Source organism: Cololabis saira, chromosome 3 (genome assembly GCF_033807715.1).
Source record: "Cololabis saira isolate AMF1-May2022 chromosome 3, fColSai1.1, whole genome shotgun sequence".
NCBI lineage: Eukaryota > Metazoa > Chordata > Actinopteri > Beloniformes > Belonidae > Cololabis > Cololabis saira.
In genome coordinates this window covers 54561253-54576526 of record NC_084589.1, presented here as the reverse complement: position 1 = coordinate 54576526, position 15274 = coordinate 54561253, and the positions used below count along the sequence as shown (strand labels likewise).

Genomic DNA, 15274 nt, shown 5'->3' with positions numbered 1-15274 from the left:
ACGACCGTCACGTACGGCCGTCACTTATAACAGTCACGTACGACCGTCACGTACGACTGTCACTTATAACAGTCACGTACGACCGTCACTTATAACAGTCACGTACGACCGTCACGTACGACCGTCACTTATAACAGTCACGTACGACCGTTTGACGTACGACCGTCACTTATAACAGTCACGTACGACCGTCACTTATAACAGTCACGTACGACCGTCACGTACGACCGTCACTTATAACAGTCACGTACGACCGTTTGACGTACGACCGTCACTTATAACAGTCACGTACGACCGTCACTTATAACAGTCACGTACGACCGTCACTTATAACAGCCACGTACGACCGTCACTTATAACAGCCACGTACGACCGCCACGTACGACCGTCACTTATAACAGTCACGTACGACCGCCACGTACGACCGTCACTTATAACAGTCACGTACGACCGCCACGTACGACCGTCACTTATAACAGTCACGTACGACCGCCACGTACGACCGTCACTTATAACAGTCACGTACGACCGTCACTTATAACAGTCACGTACGACCGCCACGTACGACCGTCACTTATAACAGCCACGTACGACCGTCACTTATAACAGTCACGTACGACCGTCACTTATAACAGTCACGTACGACCGTCACTTATAACAGTCACGTACGACCGTCACGTACGACCGTCACTTATAACAGCCACGTACGACCGTCACTTATAACAGTCACGTACGACCGTCACTTATAACAGCCACGTACGACCGTCACTTATAACAGCCACGTACGACCGTCACGTACGACCGTCACTTATAACAGCCACGTACGACCATCACTTATAACAGTCACGTACGACCGTCACTTATAACAGTCACGTACGACCGTCACTTATAACAGTCACGTACGACCGTCACGTACGACCGTCACTTATAACAGTCACGTACGACCGTCACGTACGACTGTCACTTATAACAGTCACGTACGACCGTTTGACGTACGACCGTCACTTATAACAGTCACGTACGACCGTCACTTATAACAGTCACGTACGACCGTCACTTATAACAGTCACGTACGACCGTCACTTATAACAGTCACGTACGACCGTCACGTACGACCGTCACTTATAACAGTCACGTACGACCGTTTGACGTACGACCGTCACTTATAACAGTCACGTACGACCGTCACTTATAACAGTCACGTACGACCGTCACTTATAACAGCCACGTACGACCGTCACTTATAACAGCCACGTACGACCGCCACGTACGACCGTCACTTATAACAGTCACGTACGACCGCCACGTACGACCGTCACTTATAACAGTCACGTACGACCGTCACTTATAACAGTCACGTACGACCGCCACGTACGACCGTCACTTATAACAGTCACGTACGACCGCCACGTACGACCGTCACTTATAACAGTCACGTACGACCGTCACTTATAACAGTCACGTACGACCGTCACTTATAACAGTCACGTACGACCGTCACGTACGACCGTCACTTATAACAGCCACGTACGACCGTCACTTATAACAGTCACGTACGACCGTCACTTATAACAGCCACGTACGACCGTCACTTATAACAGTCACGTACGACCGTCACTTATAACAGTCACGTACGACCGTCACTTATAACAGTCACGTACGACCGTCACTTATAACAGTCACGTACGACCGTCACTTATAACAGTCACGTGCGACCGTCACTTATAACAGCCACGTACGACCGTCACTTATAACAGTCACGTACGACCGTCACTTATAACAGCCACGTACGACCGTCACTTATAACAGTCACGTACGACCGTCACTTATAACAGCCACGTACGACCGTCACTTATAACAGCCACGTACGACCGTCACTTATAACAGCCACGTACGACCGTCACGTACGACCGTCACTTATAACAGCCACGTACGACCGTCACTTATAACAGCCACGTACGACCGTCACTTATAACAGTCACGTACGACCGTCACTTATAACAGTCACGTACGACCGTCACTTATAACAGCCACGTACGACCGTCACTTATAACAGTCACGTACGACCGTCACTTATAACAGTCACGTACGACCGTCACTTATAACAGTCACGTACGACCGTCACGTACGACCGTCACTTATAACAGCCACGTACGACCGTCACTTATAACAGTCACGTACGACCGTCACTTATAACAGCCACGTACGACCGTCACTTATAACAGTCACGTACGACCGTCACTTATAACAGCCACGTACGACCATCACTTATAACAGTCACGTACGACCGTCACTTATAACAGTCACGTACGACCGTCACTTATAACAGCCACGTACGACCGTCACTTATAACAGTCACGTACGACCGTCACTTATAACAGCCACGTACGACCGTCACTTATAACAGTCACGTACGACCGTCACTTATAACAGTCACGTACGACCGTTACTTATAACAGCCACGTACGACCGTCACTTATAACAGTCACGTACGACCGTTTGACGTACGACCGCCACGTCACGTACTCGTCATGTCACGTACGACCGTCACACCACCATGTAACATTTAGCTGATTTTAACTGTTTGGCTGAAGGTTTTTCTCCCACTAGGGGAGTTTTTACCTGCCATTGTTTACGTTATGTTTATGTAATAATTGCTCGGGGGTTCATGTTCATGTTATGGTTCTGGAAACATCCTGGAGACACTTGTGGTAATAGACACTATATAGATCAAATTGAATTAAATTTAATTGAATTTAACTACATTTAGCTGCGTTTAGCCCAGTTCGTTGTTCTGTATTTGGTTCAAGCAGCATCTGAAAACATCCCTCGTCGCACCTGACGGGACCCTGCAGGACCAGACCCTGCAGGACCAGACCCTGCAGGACCAGACCCTGCAGGACCAGACCCTGCAGGACTAGACCCTGCAGGACCAGACCCTGCAGGACTAGACCCTGCAGGACCAGACCCTGCAGGACCAGACCCTGCAGGACGCAGACGGGGGTCTAGACCTGAAACTCTTCCTGGAGAGAGGACCGCCCCCCCCAGGCAGGGCTCCAGAGTGCGACCTATTAGGTCGCATATGCGACCTAATTTATTAAGGTGCGAGTTAAAATTTAATGAGGTCGCGCCGGTGCTACTTGCAAGAGGACTAGTGGAAAAAAAAAAATATATGTATATTTTTTTTTTCACTCGGCTGTGTTAGTGCATTAATGGAGTGGTTGATAATACAATCTTACTTTCTGGCTCATTACTGCGAGTCCTATTTCTCCTCTCTCTCTGTCTGACTGCACCTGGTACGGTCTGCGCACGTTACGTGCGTACACGCAGCGCGCTCAAAAAGGTAAACAAAGCGCAGTATGAAGCGGTCTATAGTCGATTATTTTAAGAAGAAAGATGTGCCAGAGGCTGGTGGAGGAGGAGGAGAATGGTTAGCAGAGGGAACGACAAGAATCGGATTCTTCTTCTTCTGATGAAGAGAGTGACAGGTTGGCGAAAGACCCGGGGGAGAGTGGGGAGAAGAAAAAAAAGTACAGCTTTCAACAACAATGGCACGGTTCCCGTGGTTAAGATACGAGGGACAGGCCCAGGCCCGGTTCTACGAGGGTGCATCAGCATTGCACCCTCAGTTTATGTGTTTGCTCAGTTGAAAAGACGAAAAGAAAACTGATAAATGCGTCCGCGTTAAGCCTCATTTATGGTTCCGCGTTAAATCTACGGCGTCGGGTACGCGGCGACGCGCAAGGTACGCACCGTCCCCGCGTATCCTACGCCGTAAGATCTGCGTTGTTGTAACGCGGTACCATAAATCAGCCAGTGTCCGTCACTCATTTGCTTCCAGCGCGCAGTTTCCTGCAGCAGCAAGACGCTGCTCTCTGCTGCTCCGTTAACACAAAGTAACCATGGATATTCAGAAGTGGTTCAAGCACAACCACGCCAGCAAGTTTACAGGACTGTCTCAGAAAATTAGAATATTGTGATAAAGTTCTTTTATTTTCTGTAATGCAATTAAAAAAACAAAAATGTCATACATTCTGGATTCATTACAAATCAACTGAAATATTGCAAGCCTTTTATTATTTTAATATTGCTGATTATGGCGTACAGTTTAGGATTAAGATTCCCAGAATATTCTAATTTTTTGAGATAGGATATTTGAGTTTTCTTAAGCTGTAAGCATGATCAGCAATATTAAAATAATAAAAGGCTTGCAATATTTCAGTTGATTTTTAATGAATCCAGAATGTATGACATTTTTGCATTACAGAAAATAAAGAACTTTATCACAATATTCTAATTTTCTGAGACAGTCCTGTATATTAATGGTTATATTGATTTTTGTTGCTAGATTGTCTGATGGGTGAGGTAGCCCAGACTAAATGTAGCATTTTCTTGGTTCTGCAGCGATATTGCTGCAAAAATGCACTTTACCATAAAGTCACCTTAATTAGCCTAACATTAGTTAGTACATTAACATTACTAAGCATTTATATAAATTATATTATCCAACTTTTAATTTATTAACTAACTCATCACATTAATTAGCCTAACTGTAGGCTATATGTGTTTCCTATACATAATGATTGTTAATCTGTAAACAGTTAATTAATGCTTAATAATGTAACTAATGTTAGCAGTGAAAAATATGGTGCTACCTAATTTGTTTTGGTGCTACTAAATGAAAAGCTAGGTGGCACCAGTGCTACCTGTGAAAAAGTTAGTCTGGAGCCCTGCCCCCAGGATAATAATAGCTGGTGTGTTTCCAGTTTAGGAACATCGGCGGTTATTCCTAAACTTATGACATCAGAAGAGTTTATGGGAAACCATTACAGTAATCAAATTACTTTCCAGGGTTTCACGTGTTCTGGTCATTCCCAGTTCTTCCCGTCGGTCTGGGAGCCCGGCTTTTAGCAGCTTTTAGCTGCTTTTAGCAGCTTTTAGCTGCTTTTAACTGCTTTTAACAGCTCCCTCTGGAGGTAAAACTGTCCTGGAGACTGAAAAACAGCAGCGTGACGTCCTCCGGTGACCTCTGACCCCTGATCTCCCTATGAAGGTCTAACCAGGCCTGGTACCGGTTCACACCGGTCCAGAACACTCCGAGCCAACCGCGACAGGACGGGGGCGGGATTTAAAAACACGGCACGTCTAGAAAACAATCATTCCTCAGATAACAATGATTTCTCCAGGGAGATTAATCATTTCTTTCAAGGAAACCGACCGGAGAGATGATTCAGGAGTTCTGGTGGAGGTCTGGACCTCAACCACCGGAGGGTGGAGGAACGAGGGATTGGATGAAAGAAGGGGTGGACGAAAGAAGGGACGAAAGAAGGGGTGGACGAAAGAAGGAGGGGACTAAAGAAGAAGGGGACTAAAGAAGGAGGGGACGAACAAACGAGGGGGTGGATGAAAGAAGGGGTGGACGAAAGAAGGGGGGATGAAAGAAGGAGGGGACTAAAGAAGGGATGGACGAAAGAAGGGGTGGACGAAAGAAGGGGGGATGAAAGAAGGGGGGATGAAAGAAGGGGGGATGAAAGAAGGGGTGGACGAAGGAAGGGGTGGACGAAAGAAGGGGTGGACTAAAGAAGGAGGGGACTAAAGAAGTGGTGAACGAAAGAAGGGGGGATGAAAGAAGGGGGGGGCGAAAGTAGGGGTGGATGAAAGAAGGGGTGGACGAAAGAAGGGGTGGGCGAAAGAAGGGGGGATGAAAGAAGGGGTGGACGAAAGAAGGAGGGGACTAAAGAAGGAGGGGACTAAAGAAGGAGGGGACTAAAGAAGGAGGGGACGAACAAACGAGGGGGTGGATGAAAGAAGGGGTGGACGAAAGAAGGGGGGATGAAAGAAGGAGGGGACTAAAGAAGGGATGGACGAAAGAAGGGGTGGACGAAAGAAGAGGTGGACGAAAGAAGGGGGGATGAAAGAAGGGGGGATGAAAGAAGGGGTGGACGAAGGAAGGGGTGGACGAAAGAAGGGGTGGACTAAAGAAGGAGGGGACTAAAGAAGTGGTGAACGAAAGAAGGGGGGATGAAAGAAGGGGGGGGCGAAAGTAGGGGTGGACGAAAGAAGGGGTGGACGAAAGAAGGGGTGGACGAAAGAAGGGGTGGACGAAAGAAGGGGTGGGCGAAAGAAGGGGGGATGAAAGAAGGGGTGGACGAAAGAAGGAGGGGACTAAAGAAGGAGGGGACTAAAGAAGGAGGGGACGAACAAACGAGGGGGTGGATGAAAGAAGGGGTGGACGAAAGAAGGGGGGATGAAAGAAGGAGGGGACTAAAGAAGGGATGGACGAAAGAAGGGGTGGACGAAAGAAGAGGTGGACGAAAGAAGGGGTGGATGAAAGAAGGGGTGGACGAAAGGAGGGATGGACGAAAGAAGGGGTGGACTAAAGAAGGAGGGGACTAAAGAAGTGGTGAACGAAAGAAGGGGGGATGAAAGTAGGGGGGGACGAAAGTAGGGGGGACGAAAGTAGGGGTGGACGAAAGTAGGGGTGGACGAAAGAAGGGGTGGACGAAAGAAGGGGTGGACGAAAGAAGGGATGGACGAAAGAAGGGGTGGATGAACGAAGGGGTGGACGAAAGAAGGGGTGGACGAATGAGGGGATGGACGAACGAGGGGATGGATGAACGAGGGGATGGACGGATGAAGGGGTGGACGAAAGAAGGGGTGGATGAACGAGGGGATGGATGAACGAGGGGATGGACGGATGAAGGGGTGGACGAAAGAAGGGGTGGATGAACGAGGGGATGGACGGATGAAGGGGTGGACGAAAGAAGGGGTGGACGAATGAGGGGATGGACAAACGAGGGGATGGATGAACGAGGGGATGGACGGATGAAGGGGTGGACGAAAGAAGGGGTGGACGAACGAGGGGGTGGACGAACGAGGGGATGGACGAAAGAAGGGATGGACAAAAGAAGCGGTGCACGAAAGAAGCGGTGCACGAAAGAAGCGGTGCACGAAAGAAGGGGTGGACGAATGAAGGGATGGACTAAAGAAGGGGTGGACGAACAAGGGGATGGACGAAAGAAGGGGGGACGAAAAGAGGGGGTGGACGAATGGATGCATCACAGAGGAGAGCCGTTGCTACGGTAACCAACTCCAGCTGCTGGAGAACAAGCCTCTACGCAGTGTTTAGGGTCAGAGATGCACCGATCAATCAACTGATCAATCAATCAACCCATCGATCAATCGATGGGTTCAGCCGATGACGCCCCCATCAGTTTTAATCGGAGTTCTCAAAATTATAGTCCAAAGCTGATCAGATGACGTTTACAACGTTTCTACACCGCAGACCCTGTTGTGCTGAGGCGGGCGTGGCCAGCTCTAAAGGGGGCGTGGCCAGTTCTAAAGGAGGCGTTACCGCCTCTAAAGGGGGCGTGGCCGCCTCTAGAGGGGCATGTCCGGCTCTAAAGGGGGCGTGTCCGGCTCTAAAGAGGGCGTGGACGAAAGAAGGGGTAGACGAACGAGGGGGTGGAAGAAAGAGGAGGTGGACGAAAGAAGGGGTGGACGAAAGAAGGGATGGGCGAAAGAAGGGATGGGCGAAAGAAGGGGTGGACGAAAGAAGGGGTGGACGAAAGAAGGGGTGGACGAAAGAAGGGGTGGACGAACGAGGGGGTGGACGAAAGAAGGGATGGACGAAAGAAGGGGTGGACGAAAGAAGGGGTGGACGAACGAGGGGATGGACGAACGAGGGGTGGACGAAAGAGGAGGTGGACGAAAGAAGGGGTGGACGAAAGAAGGGATGGGCGAAAGAAGGGATGGGCGAAAGAAGGGGTGGACGAAAGAAGGGGTGGACGAAAGAAGGGGTGGACGAACGAGGGGGTGGACGAAAGAAGGGATGGACGAAAGAAGGGGTGGACGAAAGAAGGGATGGACGAAAGAAGGGATGGACGAAAGAAGGGATGGACGAAAGAAGGGATGGACGAAAGAAGGGGTGGACGAACGAGGTGATGGACGAAAGAAGGGATGGACGAAAGAAGGGGTGGACGAAAGAAGTAGGGACAGATTCAGCCACTACACTAGTTTTCTCCACTCCCCCTAGGTGGAGAGAGGAAATGGGAACCACTACCCTCACGGGAACACGCAACATTTAGGGGAAGGGATGAAAACGAGGGGTAGGGGGGAGTATTGGGACAGGTCCTTACAAAGTCCAAATAGGACAACAGGTTTTAGGTTTTTATTATTAAGGGGGAAGAAGAATCCAAACCTACATGTGTGAAAAAGTGATAAAACCTAGTAACTGGTTGGGCCTTTAGCAGAAACAACTGTAATCAAGCCTTAATAACCAGTGTTTTACGTCAGTGGAGGAATGTTGTCCCTCATCTTTCAGGATTGTTGTAATTCAGACTTTTTAAGTCCAGCATCTCAATGGATTCAGGTCCTTCATTAAAAAAACTGCTGTTTGTGTCTTTGTCTAATATTTAAATGTTTGTAAATGTTCATATTTAAACCAGAACCATTTAAGTGACAAAACATTAAAAATATAATGACGTCAACAAATACAAATATAAATATGAACAGTTTCCTCCTCCGTCGTCTCGGTAACAGAGTTCTGGAGCAGCAACAACCGGACCTCAAGCAGCTGAACCAGAACCAGGACCAGGATCAGAACCAGGACCAGGATCAGGATCAACCGAATCAGAACCAGGACCAGGAGCAGAACCAGAACCAGGATCAGGACCAGGGGCCTCATTTATAAAAGAGTGTGTAGGATTCATACTAAAAGTGCACGTAAACCCAAAAGCCGAAAATGGCGGGCGCAAAAAAAAATCTGGATCAATAAAACCGCGTGCACGCACACTTGCACGCCATGTTCTCTTTATAAATCAGTCCAGCTGGAAGGTTGCGCAGGTGAATCCGCCTCATATCCCGCCCTCTATACGCCCACTTCATACCATAAATGGTATGTATTTGCATATGAATGAACCTGCTGAGCATGTGCAGCACCACCTGCAGCCTGTTTGGCGTCAGGATGAATGAACATGTCGAGCCACCGTGCCACTAAATTTCACGGAGACTGAGATGTAGATGTTGTGGATGAGGTGGAGGGCAGGAAAACCACATTATTTGGGGGTCACAGTAAAAGTATAAATAGTATATAAATAGTATAAAATAAAGCAAGTGAAAATAAAACGCAGTGAGGCGCAAGGGCACAATTTCCACTGGGGACAGGGGGGACATGTCCCCCCACTTTTCAAACTCATGCTTTTGTCTCTCTCCACCCCCCTTTTTTTTACAGTTTAAGAACTAACGGTAGGCTTAGTCTGTAATTACAAATCATCAAGACACTGTGTGAAGACGGGACGGTCCCGCTCCCCCTCCTCTCCTCAGTGCTGCTCAAGACTGATTTATGGTTCCGCGTTAAATTGACGCAGAGCCTACGCCGTAGGTTACGCGGTCCGCGCACCGTACAGGGCGCGTCGCCGCGTAACCCTACGGCGTAGGCTCTGCGTCGATTTAACGTGGAACCATTATTTAGGCATAATTAGGCTTAACTAGTGTGTGCATGTGTGACAGACGTGCATGGGACGATTGTGAAATACGGAATAAACTGTTTTTATATGAATTTTAATTCCCAATTACGTAACAATTCCGTATTTCAAGGGACGGGTGGCGAGCCCACTCACCGCGGCTGCAGCTCCAGCAGCAGCTGAGAGTCCTGACTGACGCTGAGCTTCACACACAGAGGGACACGACCAGCGCTATTTTATTTTAAGTCTGATATATGTTGTAATATGTGATGACATTATTAAGAGTATGACATGAATCTGGCTTCATTTCACCACCTGCATCGCCAGTTCCCCAGATCTTAAGTAAGTTCCTACGGGAGGGTCAGGGTTGGTGTAAAGATACGAACATTTTTCGGTTAGTTCGTTTTTTCATTTTAAATCCCAGCCTTTGCGTAGAAGGTGCTTGCGCATCTTTCAGACCCTTTTCGTGCGCAAGCAAGCTTTATAAATGAGGCTCCTGGACCTGAACCTCAAAACTAGAGCCAGAAACAGGATCAGAACCGGATCAGGATCAGAACCAGGATCAGAACCAGGACCAGAACCAGGACCAGAACCAGAACCAGGATCTTCAGAACCAGGTTAGAGAGGAAAACAAACGTACTAAAGTGCATCAACATTTAAACCTCCAGCAACATCAACCACAGCAGAACTGGTCTAAGAACCAGAACTGGTCCCAGATCGGTTCTGCTGAGCCCACCTGGAACCAGGTCCAGACCAGTTCTAGTCCAGGTTCCAGGAAGCGTGACGTCACGGTCCGCCGTGACGTCACGTGTCCCGGTAAACAAGCCCGTTAGCCTGCCGGAGCTAACCGCTGCTAACGGGCGGAAGTGAGCGCTCTCTCCGCCGCCCCGGAGCCCCTGCGGGCCGGGGCCGGCGGCCCCGTAGCCGGTCCCCCCCGGGGTCCCCCGGTAACTCCTCCACGGGTCCCCGGGGTCTCCCCCCTCGCCCTCCAGGGGCCCCGGGGTCTCCCCCCACCCCTCCAGGGGCCAGTCTCACCCGGGTGGAGCTGATGTCCATCATCACCTCCTGGAAGGCCGCCGTCTCCTCCTCCGCCTGCCGCTGCGTGTGCAGCGCGATCTTCTCGCTGAACTTGCGGGGGTTGGAGGCCCCGGAGCCGGACCCGGGGCCGGGGCCTGGTCCTGGGCCGGGGCCGGGACCCGTGCCGGGCCCCGGCCCCGGCCCAGGACCAGGTCCCGGTCCGCAGCCTCCTCCTGAACCCGAAGCAGACATGTTTAGGACCGACGTGACGTAGTGGAACCGTCTGCAGAGACGGGCGGGGGCGAGGAGGAGGTCTCACTCCGCGGGGTTTCCAGGGACCGGAGGAGGTCTCACGCCGCGGGGTTTCCAGGGACCGGAGGAGGTCTCACTCCGCGGGGTTTCCAGGGACCGGAACAATTAAATGTTGATTTAAAAAAAGTATAATAACAGTTTTTTTAATAAGAAAAAAATCGTTTAAATTTTTTTTTATTTTATTTATTTATTTTAGTTTTTAATTTTTAATTTAAAAAAAGGGGAAAATCTTTCTTTCTTTCTTTCTCTGCAGGGTTTCCATGAACTGGAGGAGGTCTCACCCCGCGGGGTTTCCAGGGACCGGAATAAGTTAATATTGATTCAAAAAAAGGATAATAACAGTTTTTTTAATAAGAAAAAAATCTTTTAATTTTTAAAAATTGTATTTATTTTATTTCTTATTTATTTTAGTTTTAATTTTTAATTAAAAAAGGGGAAAATATTTTCTCTCTTTCTTTCTTTCTTTCTTTCTTTCTTTCTTTCTTTCTTTTCTTTCTTTTCTTTCTTTCTTTCTTTCTTCTTTCTTTCTTTCTTTCTTTCTTTCTTTCTTTCTTTCTTTCTTTCTTTCTTTTTCTTCCTTTATTTCTTTTTTTTGTTTGTTGGTTTCTTTCTTTCTTTCTCCGCTGGGTTTCCAGGGGACCAGAAACATTGAATATTGATTTAAAAAAAGTATAATAACCCTTTTTTTTATTTTTTTTTTTTTCATTATTTTGTTTTATTTTTTATTTTTCTTTATTTATTATTTATTGTTTTATTTTTTATTATTTTTTATTAAAAAAAGGGGAAAATATTGATATTTCTATTGTTATTATAAATCTTATTATTTTCATTGCCCTCAATAAATATATCTAAAAAAAAATAACCCTTCTTTCATTTTCTTTCTGTCTGTCGGTCTCTCTTTCTTTCTTGCAGGGGTCGTGGTCCGGACCGGAGGAGGTCTCACTCCGCGGGGTTTCCAGGGACCGGAGGAGGTCTCACTCCCGCCTGCAAAATCAGCACTGTTTCCCCATCACCATCATTGAATATTGATTTAAAAAAAAGTATTATAACCTTTTTTTTATTTAATATTTTCGTTTACCTTTTTTTATTTTATTTATTGATTTTAGTTTTTAATTTTTAATTTAAAAAAAAGGGAAAATATTTTCTTTCTTTCTTTCTTTCTTCTTTCTTTCTTTCTTTCTTTCTTTCTTTCTTTCTTTCTTTCTTTCTTTCTTCTTTCTTCTTTCTTTCCTTTCTTTCCTTTCTTTTCTTTCTTTCTTTCTTTCTTTCTTTCTTTCTTTTCTTTCTTCTTTCTTTCTTTCTCAATCCGCAGGGTTTCCAGGGACAAGAGGAGGTCTCACTCCACGGGGTTTCCGGGGATCGGAGGAGGTCTCACTCCGCCTGCAAAATCACCACACTTGTTTCCTCATAAGCATCATTGAATATTGATTTTATGAAGTATAATAACCCTTGTTTTTTATTAAAAAAAATCTTTTTAATTTCTCTTATTTTTCGTGTATTTTTAATTTTTATTTATTTATTTCTTTATTTTAGATTTTAATTTTTTTTTTAAAGTGGAAAATATTTTCTTTCCTTTCTTTCTCTCTCACTCCGCTGGGTTTTTTTTCGTTTACCTTTTTTTATTTTATTTATTTATTTTAGTTTTAATTTTTAATTTAAGAAAAGGGAAAATATTTTCTTTCTTTCTTTCTTTTTCTTTCTTTCTTTCTTTCACTCCGCGGGGTTTCCAGGGATTGGAGGTCTCACTCCGCGGGGTTTCCAGGGACCAGAGGAGGTCTCACTCCGCCTGCAAAATCACCACACTTATTTCCCCATAAGCATCATTGAATATTGATTTAAAAAAAAGTATAATAACCCTTTTTTTATTAAAAAAAATCTTTTTAAATTCTCTTATTTTTCGTTTATTTTTTTTTTAATTTATTTTTAATTTATTTTAGTTTTAAATTTTTAATTTAAAAAAAGGGGAAAATATTTCTTTCTTTCTTTCTTTCTTTCTTTCTTTCTTTCTTTCTTTCTTTCTTCTTTCTTTCTTTCTTTCTTTCTTTCTTTCTTTCTTTCTGTGTTTCAGGCTCATATCTTCCTTCCTTCCTTCCTTCCTTCCTTCCTTCCCGTACGTTGTGCGTCGATTTTTTGGACGGTTTATCGTGAACGGTAAAATATCACCTATTCCTACCGAGCGACAGCCTGACGTGTCCCGGTCCGCGGGGCTTCGGCGGTCGCTCGGCCGGTGGTTCCTCCGGCCTTCCGACCCGCCTCTGCGCTGCAGTTCCCCCGGGAGCCGCAGTTCCCCGGCGAGCTGCAGTTCCCCCTGCGAGCTGCAGTTCCCCCGGGAGCTGCGTCTCCTTCTCTGCGTGTGATTCACGCGCCCCTTCCCCCTTTAACATGCATGGTGGCCTCAACTACGTCCGCCTTACAATAATACAATGGGCGCATTGCGTCATTGGGCGCGCAGTACATTTAACAAAGGAAGACATTTATATGTGCCCAATGGTCGCAAAAATACGGTATATATAAATATAGTCAAAAACAAAAGCAATCAAAGCAAACAAAAGAAAACAAAACAAACAAAAGAAAACAAAACAAGCGCCCAGCATTTAGTTGCTACTATGTATGTATGTAATAATAGAAGTAATTATAATGTATAGTATTATATTATCAATACTTTACTATAATATATTATGTTAGACCCTGGCCTAGGGGAGCCAAGGGTACAACAAAGAACAGGGGAGACGCAGTACTCAAAATACTATAAATTTATTAAATAAGCAAAGGTAAATAATCAAACGAACAAATGAGTGAGCAAACAAACAGATGAGGTGTGGAAGTCAGTAATCAGTAGTGTAGTCTGTGTATGCATGAGTGGAATGTATGTGGGTGCATGTTGGATGTATTAACAGAAATGATGAAAAAGGTGCATAGTGGAAGAGGGTAGAGGAGAACTGAATACAACAGAACTCTCTCAGGGACTGGGGAGACAGGCTTTTATACTGGGTGTCGGCCACCCGGGCCCAGGTGCCGACACTTGGCTGATTAATGCTGGCCATGATTGCTCTGCTCCCCAGTCCACTGAAAAACAAGGAAAAAAGGATTAGGACTGAAAAGCAAAGAGAATCTAAATAACCAATATATAATATATAAAATGCTACACCAGACCAATCAAATAACACTACCACCATATACTATGACACAATACAATAATATAATCCCATATAATATCATACCAGGGAACCGTCACACCCCCCCCCATAAAGACGGGGTCCCAACGGGATCACCGGAAACCTATTTACAAAAAAAAAAAAAAAAAAAAAAAAATCCTATCTGGTGTACTGAACCTCTACTCCAAAGGCTGCCAACCACCTGTCACAGACCTCCACCCCAGCAACCGGATCCAATGAAGCATTTTTAAGGGGTGAAAGACAGAAGCAAATGGAGGACCACTGGAGATGAATAAGACTAGGACTTCAGTCATGAGGAGCCCGTGATAACGCATCGGCCACCACGTTCTCCGTCCCTTTAACATGACGAATGTCCAAGGCATAGGACTGCAGGAATAGTGACCATCGAATCAACCTCTGGTTCGGACACTGTAGAGAGTTGAGAAAAGTCAATGGGTTATGATCTGTATAAATGACAACAGGGGTACTACCGCCAACATAAACGTCAAAGTGTTGTAAAGCTAAAATCAAAGCCAATGCTTCTTTCTCAATGACCGAGTAGTTTAGCTGGTAAGAGTTGAATTTCTTGGAATAAAAGCTAACAGGCTTATCTATTCCTAGATTGTCCTCCTGCATAAGCACGGCCCCCGCCCCCACATGACTGGCATCCGTGTAGATCGTAAACGGCCTGTCCAAACGTGGAGCCGACAAAACAGGAGCGGTACACAAAAGTGATTTAGCCTGCTCAAATGCTTCCTGGCAAACTGGTGTCCAGTCAAACTGTACCTTAGACCTAAGTAGGTTAGTGAGAGGTGCCACAACCGTTGCAAAATTCCTACAAAAACTACGATAATAACCTATCAGACCAAGGAAACGCATAAGCTCTTTCTTTGTGGTTGGAACCGGATACCGCTCAACAGCTTGAACCTTAGCCTCAACTGGACAGACTTGGCCCTGCCCAACCACCCGACCCAGGTACGTCAGTCGCCCTCGCAAACTCACACTTTGCAAGATTGACTGTGAGCCTTGCCTCCTTCAGGCGTCTGAACAGCTCCCGAATGCGCGCCAAATGAACTTCCCAGGTATCTGAATAGATTACCACGTCATCGAGGTACACTGCACACCCTGGCATGTCCCAAATCACTTGATTCATCAGGCGCTGAAATGTAGCAGGCGCATTGCGCAGTCCGAATGGCATGACCTTGTAAGAATAAAGACCATTGGGTGTTATAAACGCAGCTATCTCCCGCGCTCGTGCTGACAGAGGCACCTGCCAGTACCCCTTCAGTAGATCAAATTTACTCACAAACTTAGCGGAGCCCACTT

At 46.3% G+C, this 15274-nt stretch overlaps 1 protein-coding gene and 1 long non-coding RNA gene across 3 annotated transcripts in view; one reads left to right on the top strand and one right to left on the bottom strand.

Moving 5' to 3' along the window:
- LOC133440541 (CREB-regulated transcription coactivator 2-like) overlaps window positions 1-10751 on the bottom strand; it is a 46563-nt gene extending 35812 nt beyond the window's left edge. For both annotated transcript variants that reach the window (XM_061717834.1, XM_061717835.1), the window contains exon 1: window positions 10500-10751. In XM_061717834.1, the coding sequence (XP_061573818.1) occupies window positions 10500-10733 (234 nt within the window). In that variant the 5' untranslated portion in view covers window positions 10734-10751. The remainder of the gene's footprint in view (window positions 1-10499) is intronic.
- Window positions 10310-11829, top strand: LOC133440570 (uncharacterized). The gene is made up of 3 exons (XR_009782360.1): window positions 10310-10919; window positions 11047-11102; window positions 11706-11829. It is a non-coding gene; the product is annotated as an uncharacterized LOC133440570 (long non-coding RNA).
- The last annotated feature ends 3445 nt before the right edge of the window (window positions 11830-15274 follow it).